The sequence below is a fragment of the Carcharodon carcharias genome, chromosome 23, assembly GCF_017639515.1.
Source record: "Carcharodon carcharias isolate sCarCar2 chromosome 23, sCarCar2.pri, whole genome shotgun sequence".
Lineage (NCBI taxonomy): Eukaryota > Metazoa > Chordata > Chondrichthyes > Lamniformes > Lamnidae > Carcharodon > Carcharodon carcharias.
Window position 1 is genome coordinate 6,057,923 of NC_054489.1, and position 15,254 is coordinate 6,073,176.

Here is a 15,254-nt window from a genome sequence, read left to right on the forward strand (position 1 = left end):
TTTCTAGTGGATTGACGAAAGATACTCTACATTCTTACTGTTTTCCGTAAAAGCTGTTTGCAAAGGTAGGTTGTTTTCCTTTTAAGAATCAAAATAAATTCACATAATTAGCTTCTTCCAAGGAACCTAGATTAGGAAAAGTAGAGATTGAGTAAATTTTGTTTGCATCCCCAACCGCACCCCCCCCCCCCCCCACCCCACCAATCCGTTCCCCTCTCCAACTTTCGCTGTTAAAAAGCAGCACGTTGATTTTTGAGGAGGCAAGCTTTACTGGGACGCCTGTTTTGGATCAGAACTGATAACCTGTGATCTTCCCACTCTGCTATGTGGAACGCTTGTGATAGTGGGCTTGGTTTACACCCACGCACAGTCTGTCAAAGAAATGCGGGACTCCAAAATTAAACGCCTTATTTATTCTTAACAAGCAAAGGATTAGTTCACAGCAGTACACGTTCTTTCGCAAAGTGGTCACATATCCGATAGTAAAATTAGCAGCATGTCTCTGCTCCCATTCGGCAGATTTAAAGTGAAGTTACATGTAAACTTATTTTTTTTAGAATAATTCATCGCATAATTTGTGGTACAGTCGTAAATCATGTAATATGTGCGTATATCTTTATATACAATATATATTACATCATGTGTATTAATTCAACCAAACATTATTTATTTGATACTCTGTTTTGGGTAGGTGTTGCTTGAAATAGATGTTGTGATTTCAACTAAGAACTATTCATCAAAATGCAATGTGCCAGTACGTTATACACCCATCGGAATGTGCTCAAGCGTCTTAAGTTAGGCCGCAGTACTAAAATCTAAAAAAAAATCGCCTTCGTTAAATAATGTACTCTTCAATACTTAAATAAGTTTTTACTATAATAGTGAATGCTCGCCGTGCAAAAAAACGTGTTGCATAATGTACACTGGCACGTTTCCAAATGTACCTTTTCATCTGACCTATTAATGCATAACTTGTGCTTAATGTGACATTTGACCTATAGCACAGTGACGTGCTATAGAGCAGTTTGCGCTCTGCAACTTGCCTCGTATCACTGCCTTTACATTTTGAATTTCAAACGGCTGAGAAATTAACGTAAACCTAAAAAATCACAAACTAAGATAAATAAAGATATTGATTTAAATTAATGAGAACGCTGTTTTGGTGGGTTGAGATTGCCTGGCATTAGTCAAAGGGAGATCAGTAGGGTTACTGTACAACTAGAACAGAGGGTCTTTGATCTACGAAGCTAAGCACAATTGCAGTGACAAACTCTTCGCTTCACTTGCGAGATAATGCAGAAGAGGCTGTACAGCAGGAAAGAGTTAATTTTTAATAAGGATGTCTTTAATGCCTTTGTTCTTTTACCAAATACTTTGCAGCTCAGTGCATAGAAAGAACATTTCGGAGTGTCCTTAAGAATCTGTAACTAGATTAGGTTGTTTCGGCAGCCACCAAGAAAAATGCATCAAAAAAGCCACGAGTTTTCCATTTGGATATTATTCCCATAAAAAGGGCCCTCTGTTATAAAACAGTCAGCTCTGCTTATATGCCAAAAACGATCAAATTCAATTTGATTATTTCTAGATCCATTCTGACGCCTGCAGTTCAAACTATCTTCCTCAGTATACCAAACACTTGGAACATTTTCATTTTGCCGGAGGCTGGCCGCAGCATATAAAAATGATTTGTTAAAAAAAGGAGAGGAATTTAATGTAAACCCATTTTCTGCTAACATCAAACGCCGCCTTATCGCTAGTCGTCTATCTGGCTAGGAATGCCTGAGGAAATGGAAACCTATTAAAACGTTTTCCGTTAACAGAATGTTGCACTCCCATGAATTAGAAAATGGTCCAGCACTTTTTGGTACTATTTCAGGGTGGCGCATTCTTTACCAACAAACCGTTCGGTTGCATTCTAAAATAACGGCTATATTCTCAACAGTGGTTAGTAAAGCAGAAGTTATTTCCGTATGGAATAGAAGTAGGGATGAAACAATTCTGGAAACTGGAAAGAGGTAAATTAATTCTCTCTCTCAAGGTTTCAATGAAAAAACCAAGAGATTGAGTTGAGGATCTTTAAGCGGCCAACACTGGATGGGTCTTTAATTTGGGAACTTTTAAAGTCGCGAGTACAATAGGTAAACACTGTTTACCCAGGTCATAAATCATGTGCACATTCATCTTGAGGATAACACCCTATCTGAAAATGCTTTTGAAGCTTCTTCCACGAATTCGGAAGTGTTAACAGCCATCAAAGGTAGGCCCAAACCAAACGTTTAACTGTTTGAAAGATCTTTCGGAAGTTTGAGGAGAAAAAGAATTTTTTGAAGAAATCTTCACCCGCCTTCTCAAGAAAGAGCACTTTGGGGGAGACGGGGTGGGGGGAGGCTGTAGTTGGTGTGGGAGAGGCCATGTCTGTCTTAATCCGTTACACACAAAAGTCAGCAATAGTTCACGGAAACCAACCGGGGACCTCTCTCTCTCAGGTCACACTGTGGGCCATTAATTATATCCACCCTGGAATTCAGAGCTGCTGAGGGGAAAAATGTTGAAACTGCAGTTTACTTGTTCGCTTACCTGTTGGATTATTGCAGTGGAGCTTTTGGAAAAAGATCACTGAATTTGGCCTTTCATCACAGGTAGTGGTGCTCAGCTATACCAACCTCCCCCCCACCACCCCCCCCCCCCCCCCCCCGCACCCCCCCCCCCCCCCCCCCCCCCCCCCCCCCCACTGGAGGAAAAATATTTATTGGACTCTGATGGATTTTGAAAAAAAAATGCTTTCTGGAAATCACGGGATTGTCATCGAAAGATGTATGGGTTCGTCTGGCAGAAATGAATTCAAGAGCGGCCAAACTGCGACCAGACCTTTGCCTGAACGGACTTCCAGGAAAAACCCGGGCAGTTTCATTACTGCAGAAGTTTAATTCTGTACGTGTTGTTCAAAAAATAAAACAAACTCAAACTACTATTATAAACTTAGCGTGATTTAAGGATAAGGCTATTGCCAACAGAGGCAATAAAAAACGATAGAATGTCAAATAGAACGCAAAATGAAGATGTGAGTTAACTTGTCCAATAGGAACTGGCCTGGTCGATGGATGTCAGAAATTGCTGCCATATGAGCTGAGGATTCGCAGAGCAACATTAGCCGGATTCCTTTAAATACTGGACACGCCAGTTAAATATGCTGTGATGTTCAACAGCGGGCGAGAGTGAATAAGAAATGCAGAAAGCGAGGGAGAGACATGCAGAAGAGAAGAGAGACAGAGAAGAAAGCAATAGCGAGAGAGAAGGGGGGGGGGTGGGGGGGCGTGGGGGGCGGTGGTGGTGGTGGTGGGTGGGGGGGGGGGGGGGAATGGAGAGAGATATCTTAAATAGAAGCAACGTTAGTTCCTGAGTACAATGATACAGTCGTACTATGTCAATTTCCTAACAATGTCCAAGTGAGTTATAAAATGATTACAGTCATTACTTTCAAGCAAATAAACCCCAAATCTCTACGGAGTGCGAACAGGGCATCACCTTATCCTATTTTTGTTCCTCCAATTGCAACAATTTCGGACAATTGCTCCTTAGAGACCGACCACATTTCAACACAAAGGAATGGAAAAGGCATGGAAAATTTGGCACCAAAAATACAAGCTTTTTGGTGATTTGAAGCCAGCATTGAACAAAAAAATCAAAAATCGTGATCTCTCGTAAAAGAGAACCATATACTACTGGAGCCATCAAGTGAATTGTATCTCAAAATTAGTTTCGTTTTTGTATTATCAGTAAAAGGTCAGAGGTTATAGTTATTGCATTTTCGCTTTTATAATAGCCAGTCTGGGAGCGTGGAGCAGCATCACTATAATTTATTACCCTGTCTTTACTGGAGCTAATTTTATCGGTTATTGAGAAGCGTTGAAACGCCATGAGTTGCAAAGTCAGGAACATTACATACCTACCTACAATGCTGATCGTTTAATTATATATTCTTTCTTTAAGGAAATATGTGAATTTATACTGAACACGTTTACCCACAGCGACCGCTTAGCTTGGCTATCTTTGTCGAAGTTGGCTGATGTTTACATATTTTATTTTACAGAAGATTAGCAGCGAAATTAGGATGTTTGTAGGGTTTTATTTATGACCCATGATCTTATCGCACGTCCTGCATTGATTCTTACCATTAATTTTCCATTAAGTTCTTCTTTCAATATTGTCATTCAATGTATGAACGAAGTATAAATTATTTAACCACCTGACTATTATTTAAGAAGCGATTTGTTTATAAATTGTAATGGTTGTATGTTTAATTTTGTTTCCTATCACTATTCAAATATTGGGAAATGTAAGTGTATTGACATCCTCACCCACTCTTCTGCGTAGTGTGAGATAGGCTGTGGTACAGTTCCCATTGAAAATAGTCGTAATTTTTCATCAATTTTAAGTAGCCATATATAGCCAAGCAAAATATATTAACAGGGAGAAGGGACATGATTTATTATGAGGAGTGTAATTACCTGTATATTAAATAGCCATCTTATAAGAGCAACGTCTATTCTGAGACTATGTAGGGTTGTTTCCTTGCAACCCTTAATACATTATCATCCCTTTAAAAGGATTTTATTTAAAGTATATCTGTTAAGTTTGAAGGATATCAACGCAAATGAACGATGTAGATAAGGGAGAGAGCAAAGCAATTATGAAATGAGACACCATAAATAAATCTTAGACTCGTTCACAAAGTTAATTCTGTCAGCTGATGGATAGAGAGGGAAAAAAAGTTAAGGGGAAAGAGTCCAGAGATCACAGAACTTGAGCAATTTCCCTTCGTGATTGCATAATTTTGTTGGTTTTTTTTCATGCAGTGGAATGTGATCTGTAGGAGAAAAAAATTAGCAGACATTTTGATAAAAATTCCAAGAACTGAAAATAATAAGACACAAAATATTGTTCAATATCTCGGCACGGTTTCGAATACTGTGTTTTCGGAGTTTTCCTATTTTTGAAACAGATTAGCTCTAGTCTTTATGTGTTGCTTTCTATAGAAGTCGCCACCGCTCGTTAAAGAGAGTCGAACGAACAAAGCCTTTAGGAGGGGCTTTTCGTTGTGTAGATCGGCGCGGCATTGTCAGGCTTGTTTTAAAGCATAGTTATCGTATGTAAGGAAGTGGTTGTAAATTCTACGGATAGAAGAAATAGCCATTAAGCCTTAACATTTTCAGAATGTAAGAGCGTATTTTGCCTCTCCATGGTATAAATTATTTCTAAAATAAAATACACATTGCTATCAGCGCCTCTGAACGAATGCAGAGCGACTGAGCATGATTCATGTGTGTTGAGGGCACAGAGTCACATTATTTTTCCATTTTGGTGCTGGGAGTTACCAATTAATAAAGCCTCAATTGAATCTAGGGTCAGACTTGCAAAGAAATTTACACATCTTTCCTATGGAAGCTAAGCAATATCCAATTGTGTTCTAATATCGATTTGGTAATGCCTTACCCCTTTCTCTTTTCTCAGGAGCCTTTTTTTGGCAAATGAAGAAAATCGACATCCCGAAGGCCTGCCAATCATAGAGCAACTCTGTGTTTTCATTGTTTTCCCCCTCATTTACAAGCACATAACTATTATTCAGAGATAGAGGAAAACAGATTATGTGCCACAATTTGTTATAAGACTTTGTCAATCCATTCAATGACTGCCTACCTTTACTTTATGTAGCATATATACATATGACTATGTGAAACATATATATGAATGTCAAATACAAAAGAACAAAGAAGATACATCATATTTATGATAAAATGCATTACACCATTAGCAAGTTCCAAATTTGTTCCATGTTACTTGTAGTTTGTTCTCAAGTAATAGTGTCTGTCATTGACGTCTGTGCCTTGTACATTAAACAATTAAATGGTTAAGAAACATTTTGAGATTTTCATCTGTGTTGAGCTAACAGGACATACAATAGATAATTCCAACGAAGCCGTCTGTAATTATCAAAACAAACACTTGAAAACACTTCAGATAATCATAATTAAAAACGACCATTAAGTATCCCTCAATAAGAAAAAGATTGCTATTCAGCCGACAGATAATGGTATTTTGAAAGGCACGCGTGTTTCAATACTGATGTTCCTTGCCTGCTGCAACCATTAATATTTAATGCCAATCACTGAGTTATTCTAATTTTACTACATAAAGGTTTGCACTAACGATCGGTGTTAAATGTTACGCTGCTATTAATGGCTTCAATTTGACTGGCTGTCGTCCAACCGCAGAATAAAAGGACCGAGGCGCTGTGGAAGTCTGTTAGTCTTCGCTCATTTTCAAAATTGGGTTTCGCAATTCATTTCTGGTCACCCAAAGCGCCTCCTTTACTAGGTTTTTATTCCAATGAGGCGTTGTGTTTTAAAGAATTCATACAAAACTATCCATAATTGGTAATCACGGATGCTGTAATTTAAGACCCCCAGCTATAGCTTTCATATTATCCTCTGATCTATTGCTACAAATGGCCCGCAATAATCAACTCTGGGGAGAGGATTACAACCTTCCTCATTCCTGAATATCATCACTTGCACATCATTCTCAAAGAGCATGATTTATCACACAGACGAACATAAACAACACACAACTTACACACAATGGCATCCATAGTGTTGCTGACATATTTTGCAATAAATCAAGAAAGCAAGAAGAAAAACATTCACACAAAAAATCAAAGAAAATGGAGAAATAAACAAACATACCACCGTGGTAAATTGAAAAATAGGAGGAAAGACACTATTTGTCAAATGTTATGACAGTCCTGTAAAACATAAATAACACACATAATATTTACATACAGAGACACGAGGCACTGCAGCTGTACTTACAATAATCCAACCCACGGTGTGTCTCTCTTCCCAAATTGTTTTATTCCAGCCTCTCTCTCAAGTTAAAGGCTTGTTTTTAAAAGGACAGTAGATTTTCACGTCAGACATAGGGAGACCATGTCGGCGATTTACCGACGAATACATATCTATTCTGCAACAGCTGCATTAATTATTTAATGAGTCACGTGATCGAGGGGGAAGGGGGGATTTCAAATTCATACTCCAAGGAGAAGTGTCACCTTCCACTGGGAGAGCGGAAAATATTTCATATCTCTCCTTATTCCCCATGATTTTGTTCTCAAAAACGTATCAATACATTGCTAGTGATTCTTGTTAAAAATGCGGGATTCAGAGGCTCCTGCAGAGATTCTGTAAGGCGAGAACTAAATGGAAGTGTGACTGTATCAATGGATTTAGAGGTTTCTAAGTCTCGTTTTTTGCACCCTGAGACGCTTCTTCAGACTCACAACCATGACCATCTTTTATCGCGCCGATGGTATTCTATTCAGCATATATATTAGACTGAGGAACTGCCTGTTTCATTCCACCACCAGTTTGCTTCTCCCATGCATTGTCTTTCCAAGTTTTACCCTCTCCGTTTTACCCTTCATATCCTTCCTTTCTGTCGCACAGTTCTCTTTGTACTACTGTGGAACCAATATATCTTTTACAAGAACGATCCCTTTTCACTTACACAAGGACACTTTTATTCCTTCTGTTACAACCTGGCAACCAGTCGCTACCAGCAACATAAATACCTTCCTAAAAAATTCGAATAGTTAGAAGAATAACACATTTTTTAAAAAAAATCCATTCCGAGGTGTTTTGCATTCGTGACATTATAACGATTCTAGCAAATCTGTGCTAGGGGACACTGAATCTCAGTTATTGGCAAGAAGGTGTGGATAGGGGTGGGAGATCCTCGTTATTTTTTCTGGCAGCAGCAATGCTTTGGAAAAAGCAATAATCTTAGTGAGAATCATTCTCCGAGAAACCAATTTGACACAGTGCTGTCTAACTTGGTCTTGTTTCAATATTCTCTCTGCGGGTAATTCCTAATGTGCAGACCAGCAATATAAATTGCTGTAGGTGTATTTACAATAGCACTAGGGGTTGTTTCGTTACAAGTTTAAAAAATCCGCCTTAAGTGGCCCAAAATATTACCTGGGACTCGGCCTTTGTTCTCGTCAGAATCCCCACAGTTTTCAGAAAATTATAATGACATAATTTAATGCAGTCCTTATAAATCCCATCCGTCATATTTATTGCATTCTAAAATGATGTTAGAAAATTCCAGAGGCTTAAAAAGAAAATAAAACTCATTTAGTTATAAAAGCCTTGTAAATAATTCGAAAAGGAAAGAGTTACAGGGCGGAGACTTCTTAACTAACAAAGCCATCATTTTCGTTTATTTGCTTTCAACATATATTTGAAACTTTTTTCTAAACTACATGTTAAATTATTGCATTTACGTGTTTATTGCCTAGAAAAAAGCACAAACGTCACATTAATAAATTGGAGTTAAAAGAATTCAGTAAAGGTGCGGAAACTGGGCTTCAGTTTCACGCCCTCTTAATAGAATTTGTATTCCACGGTAGTTGCTTCTTAAATCGTGAAAAGGTGATATCTATTTTCTATTCTTAGTGAAGGGGCGCACTGAGTAATAATAAGATTTGGGTTAGGGCGTTCACTTCTGTAGCGGGGCTTTGATAAGAATAAACTGGTTTGAAAAGCCCAACACGTTGTGCCCACGGAATGCTTCTCTCTATCCCTCTCTGACTCTCCCTCTTGCCCGATGCTCATTGTCCGCATGGAAACCGAATATAAAGATAAAAAAGTCAGCCTAAAATCCTATTCTTGTCATGAATATACAAACATGTTGAAATGAAATTTCAGGGCATGTCAATATATTAAATCTTCTGCAGAGAAAAGACAGGCTGAGAGCAAAACAATGGTCCACTTCATCTCAATGGTTGGATGTTTTAGAGACCATCTTTAAATGTGATTGCAACACGCACACACATACACACATATGCATCTAAAATTCATTCCACAACCTACTCTTAGCTGTCACTGAATATTAAAAATGAAAAGAGATTTCAAAACAAACATTCAAGATCGTCCATCTTTTCTAATGGAAGTTGGAAATAATTGCACACAGGCAAGTCTAACAGAACGGACACTTTTCAGAGACGCAGCACCGAATTTAAGTCGAATGAACGAAGGGTAACCCTAGATTTTTTTATCCTTTAGTATTGAGAATGTTCAGATAGAACAGAGTCATGTCTTAAAGGTCAAGGGTTTCAGAGGTCAGACTGCTAGAATAAAAACAGCTAATCGGATAGAAAAGTTGTCCTTTCCGTGAACCCTTTCGGCCGTCCCGCTGACCAACCATCACGCTGCTTTTATTCCGTAAGATTCATATATGTTTAAAAACACCATAAAAAGATAAGCCTCAAAACGCTAAGTAGAAGCAGATTCTACAGCCAATGCAATGATTGTATGTTTCAAGTTGCGCACAGCGAGTGTGCGTTCACATTTAATTGTCAAAAGAACAACAAAGCGATTTTAAAGTGAGGAAATTAATTGACTTTGTTTGCTATTACCTTTCCTTTCAGCATTTTCCTTTTTCGAACCCTGAACATTTTTACGATTTTTAATCATGGTTGAGAGGGAATCTTCCGATCTGACTGAGAAATTCCACGCTCTGCCCATATTTTTAAAGAACCCTCCAGGTCGCGCACCACTTTTCCCGGAGAAGAGCCATCCAGATTTGCTGTTGAGTAACAATGGGAGAAGTATTTAAAGAAAGCAGTGATTAATGATTTCAAGTTAATTCTCACATTTTCAGAACCTCTCTGCGTACAAATAATGCCTGTGAACTTTAGTTGTATAGCATGCATTCAGAGCCTTTGGCAACAGTCTGGCAGAGGGTGTAGGGCTGGCTGGCCTGTTATCTGTGTCTATGAATAGAGAAAATTGAGCAGCGATTGCCGAGATTCAATGAATAATTCTTATATTATTAACTAAAGTAATTACTCCTCAAAACACTTCAGAATTATATACCTTAACGAAAATGTTACATTTGGAAAGGCTGCATTTCACATCGTCTCAGTTTCGTGGGACCTCCGGGGGGCGGGGGTGGGGTGGGGGGGGTGGGGGGGGCGGGGGGGTTGTGGGGGAGAACACAAAACACGTATACATTGGTTAGACAGGATTTTCTCATATAAGCGACAGATTGTAAATCTTTCTGTTGTCTCCAAAGGCAAAACGTGATTTCAGAAAATCAAACTTTATTCTTGTTTCTTTTGTAGCAATTGAATATGTGAAATCTCATCATGCTGCAAAACACACTACAAACAACCATCAAAAAAGGGCACATTGTATCGTGTTCAGATCAATGATGTTTTGCAGGTTGCATTTGGAATGAATAATTTTGAAGGGTAGGAATGGGGTAGGGTGGGATCACCATATCGTTCATTATAACTTCAAAATGCAGTTTGGTAACATTATTTGTTAAATTACAGGTCTAAGGCAAAATACGTGCATCAGTGAACTAAACTCTTGAACCAGTGAACATTTCTCCTAACATTGTGTAGAATATTGCGCTGTGTATTGATATGGACTCCGGTTAGCTTTTCTTTCGAAATTTGCTGCATTTTCAGATTCTAGATTGCATATGCAATGTGTTATATGAAAGAAAATTAAAATTAATACGGAGCTTCATCTGACAAAAGAGGCCATTTGTCTTCTTGATTATCTATTTGCTTGTCAAAGCTTGAACCATTACACCCTCCAATCCCTTTCCAATACCCAAACGCACATGCACAAAGAGAAAAAAAATGCTAAGAGGTATGGTATAAATGATAGAAAAGGATTTAACTTTACAAGATTAAGGATTGTGCAAGAAAAAAGGGATATGGTAACGATCCTAAACAATCAAGGAATAACAGATAACTATTGTGAATTAACAAGTCTTCACAAAAGAGTGTTTTCCAAACTTATTACTCCAATGTATTATTGTGCAATACATCTATATTCACAAACAGGTGTAAAAGCCTCTAACAATGTAGAATAAGTATTACATTTGTTTTGAGGTGTACCCCTTTTGGCAATTTTTCCACCAAGCCAATGTCCTTTGTTATCACTCTGGCCAACTCACACAGATGGATGGATGAGTTTAGAAAAATCTGCAGTCATGTTACCAGATCATATTGCTTCGAGAATTTGATCGGCAGAGTAGGTATAAATAAACAAAGGAAAAGATACACCTTCAAAAAATTTATTTCGGTTATTACTATGTACACGTATTTTGGTCTGGATGAGAGTCAATACATACAGAACAATGCAAGGACATAGACTGCTAACGAAAATACAAACTCCTGTGGGCCCGAACGAAGTAGCTGCTAAACTTCATAGTTTGGAATGTCATAAAGAGTGATAAGGAAATGAAAACAGTTCATCTACCTAACCTTCCACTTCTTTCGGCTATTATACAATCTCCTAATACTAAGGCCAGAAGCAAGTATTGTATCGTGGCTGTACAAGTCACATGCAACATTTTCATAACCACTTTAAATAACTTTGTTGACATAATTTATTCCTACATATGATTTTTACACGTTTGTTTTTAAAGTCCAACTACATACATTTTTATTGGCACCGTAAGTAATATATTTGGGATCAAAACGTCTGAGGAAATGGAGTACATGTCAGTGTAATATTCCAAAGAAAATACCCAAAATGTTTCTTTTTGTAAACCCCATTGGAAAATGACTCCGAGCTTAAAACCACAAGGGCCATCTTGCCGAACTGATTCAACATTCTTGTTGTGGGTTTGTTTTTGTGTGAATAAAAGACAGTTTGTCATCCCAGGTTGACGAAACGGAGCCTCATTTATTAAAGTGTTCGTTTGCTGTCGAGGTAATCGTAGGCATAGAGTTCATCCTTTGTACCACCAAGTAAACATGACAAATGGGGAGACTTTGGCGTGATTAAAGATGAAACGAGGATTCATCTTTGCCAATCTCTTCTGAAAACTGCAATCTACAATATTACTTATGGGGGAGGGGTGAGTGGAGTGGGCAAAATCGGAGTATTTACAGTTTAGAGTTTGCCATTATAAATAAACAGTCTTTCAGTTAAAATCCTATGCTTATGCGCGCGTCTACCAATTTCTCTCCCACAAGAGCAGCTATAATGTGGCTGATGGTCCACTTGGCTCCTGGTTCTGAGAGCTTCCTTGCGATTGATGACTTGCAGAGGATGAGGAGCCTGTAGTAGATCTGATTTTGGTATTTGGCAACTTGTGGTCCTTTTTCCATTTCATTCGCCTGTTCTGGAACCATATTTTAATCTGTCGTTCTGACAGGCAAAGAGAATGGGCTATTTCCACTCTGCGTCTCCGGGTTAGGTACCGATTAAAATGGAACTCCTTCTCCAGCTCTAGAACTTGCTGCCTCGTGTAAGCAGTGCGGGAGCGTTTGGGTTCCCCTCCTTTGTAATTAGGGTTCACTGAACAAAAAGCAACAACACAGAAATAACTGACTGAACACCACGAATCTCACAAGGAATAGAACTAGTGCACTTAAAGTAAGCATTAGCGTAAGAAAAATGTAAAAAGTTCACTTCTATCATTAACTGCTGCTCAAAGAGATCTGAGCGGCTAGGACACAACACATCAAAGGCACATGGCCAGAAGTGTAATTGTACTGCAATAAAAATTTATGGAGGATGTGATTACTGACCTCCAGATAGGCGATCGTAAATCTAAAGAATGGCTATTTACAGTGGGTGCAATAGATCCCGGCTTTCAGGTGGTAAAAAGCCCAGGCAAACGACTCACCGGCGTTTATATGTAATTTCTTCATCCACGGATAAACCACAGGCTCTTTGGAACATGGAGTGTTTTGGTTGCTGAAGTTCTGGCTGCAGGAGGGCGGTGGGCTTGGAGTCACCGAGACACACTGGTGGCCATGCTTGGCTAAGTGGTTCTGCAGGCCGGTCTGCGATTGTACGTGACCCCTAGGCGCCACGACTTGCTCGCCCGAGCCCTGGAGGTTGCTGCAAGAGGAGTAGGGCTGCTCGCTGTACGCTGACCGCGGGTACATCGCCTCATGCTGGAACCCGGGCTCCCGTGCCCGGGTAAAGTATTCCGGAGAATGGCTTGGTAGGTAATTGTTCTGTGAATACTCTTCACACGGTGGAAATTTAGGGTCCACATAGTTAGAATTAATCAAAAACGAACTCATGACCTTTAATATCTGAAATGCAAAATAACTCAAAATTTTTTCTAACCCAGCCGTTTTTCCTGTTACCTAAACCCTCCTACTTTACTGTCAAGTGAACAAAGTTAGGCGTTCATGTGACACCGGCAGCCAATGGTAGGTCCCGTTCGATTCCCGGATAAGGAAATAGAATTGGACGCTGAATGCTCCCAAGCTTCTCCCCTAAACAATTTTTGATTACAGCATTTAATGTGCCTTTTTTTATTCCTAAAACTTGGCAAGTTTGCAAATGGGACCTTTTTGTTTCAAGCCCGTTAAACAGAATTAACGTCGTCCAAAAGTTTTTGTTATATGCATCAATGGTTTCTTGCCAGTCGATATCACTCCAAAAAAATGAGTCAGCTTTTCAAAAAACATAAAATACGATCTGATATGTTAGAATCTATCCGCGGCTTGTAAATCTTTCTGTAATCGCAATGCTAACGCCTTTGCAGAGCTTGGGGAGGAGGAAGGCATTTTAGCTGGCAAAGATAAATCGGGCTGCTTTGGATCAATAGAAAATTCATCAACTAATTCAGGACACCTAAGTCAACAAATTGCATTTAGCAATGCATTACACTGGCGATTTTTACCCAGAATATCTCTTGGTGAAACGATTCCCCTCGAAACATGCCTAGAATACGCACAATTAAAAAAGAGAGAAATATTTCACAAGTAGCATTCACACGCAAGTCTAAACGAAGTTGCCCATGTTCGATTAAAAGCATGATCCCAAAGTGTGGAAGGAATGTTAATACAGGTTTGCCTCTTGCCACATTGAATAGCTTTCGTTGACTTTAATTATAAAGGGTGCACTAAGCAATAAAGCTACAAAATCCATTTATTTTTGAAGTCGTCATGTTTGAATTCTCGAGCAAATATGACACAAATAGCTGTAAAGTTTTATTTAAAATGATACATATAAAATTGTGAAAAAAACCACAATTAACTGGATTAAATAATTGAAGACGTTCATATACTTTTAATGCATGGTAGACTGTGATTCCATGGGCAGTAAACGACATGCGTGGGGGGTTCGAATTGATTAATTTCTAAGTCATAACAAACCCTTTAAAGCTGGCCATTTTAACGGAGCTATGCGCGGGATTATCGAAAAAGGTAACAGTAACATTCCATATTTAAATGACGTAACAAATACAGCACCAGAGAGTGCTGAGAGTTGTAGCAACACGACTGAAAAGGGGGGAAAAAGGGCAGCACGTCATTCCAGGCACCAGTCTGACCCGCAGAATCAGGTAGATGAATACTATGTTTCGGTTTTATTTATTTTATATTATCGATTTGTACGAAGAAGATTCTAGGCGTGAACATATTCTTCTGTCTTCCGGGTGAATGTTGTAGCGTTTGTGTCGACTACATACTCCCCTAGATACGAATTTGTGACCACAACTTTGTCAACACAAATTCGGATCTACAGGGTATATATAGAGGACAGATATATTTTCAGCATTTTTGTAGCCCAGAGACGTTCAAGAGCATCCAATGTAAATGTGCACGCATTATTGAACCAAGAATACATACGTGTGTGCGTTTTATATGTATCTGCACAACTTGAGTGAGGATCCCTTTCTCCGGTTTCTTTCAGTGATTTGTAATGCAATTTATGGACCTTCTTTATACATTGAAATGTGAGGCGTACAGTTTTGCAAATGCAACGAAAGCAATGTCAGTAAATTCTGAACAAAGTATTCTGGAAGAATCCAAACAATCCACTTTCAGGGCCAACTTCGAATCATCGCACAAGCAAACATCCATGCGTTCATACAAAACAGCTAGATAGGAGGGAGGACAAGTCACACGTGATACTTTCCCAAAAGTTTGTTTCCAGCTGCAACAGAGACAAATACATTTTCTTTATATTTAATTTATTCAAGAGCAGTGGAGGAGCCTCCACGCAATGGTTACATAAATCTTACAGCAGACATTGCGAAAATCATGGCATCCTCCACTCTGATAAATTCATACAAAATAAGGAGTGTTACTGTGATGTACCTGGGTGATTTATCTTTATGTAGCATGCGGCCCAAGTAGTGGGGTTAAAAAGACCAACTAAAACGACCTTAGTAATTTCCTTCAGGGTTACGCCTTTTTTTCCTTA

The 15,254-nt window shown here is 38.9% G+C and overlaps 1 protein-coding gene across 1 annotated transcript; it reads right to left on the bottom strand.

The window, feature by feature from the left end:
• Nucleotides 1-11,139: 11,139 nt before the first annotated feature.
• hoxb4a (homeobox B4a) lies at nucleotides 11,140-13,174 on the bottom strand. The gene is made up of 2 exons (XM_041173746.1): nucleotides 12,715-13,174; nucleotides 11,140-12,383 (listed from the first exon to the last, which is right to left on the bottom strand). Exons 1-2 carry the CDS (start codon nucleotides 13,118-13,120, stop codon nucleotides 12,064-12,066), a joined length of 726 nt encoding a protein of 241 aa, XP_041029680.1. The 5' UTR covers nucleotides 13,121-13,174; the 3' UTR covers nucleotides 11,140-12,063.
• Nucleotides 13,175-15,254: the final 2,080 nt, after the last annotated feature.

Coding starts and splice junctions, on each gene's coding strand:
- hoxb4a (XM_041173746.1), bottom strand. CDS start 13,120: ATGAGTTCGTTTTTGATTAATTCTAACTATGTGGACCCTAAATTTCCA. Junction 12,384..12,714: donor GAAATTACATATAAACGCCG/GTGAGTCGTTTG, acceptor CTTTTTGTTCAG/TGAACCCTAATTACAAAGGA.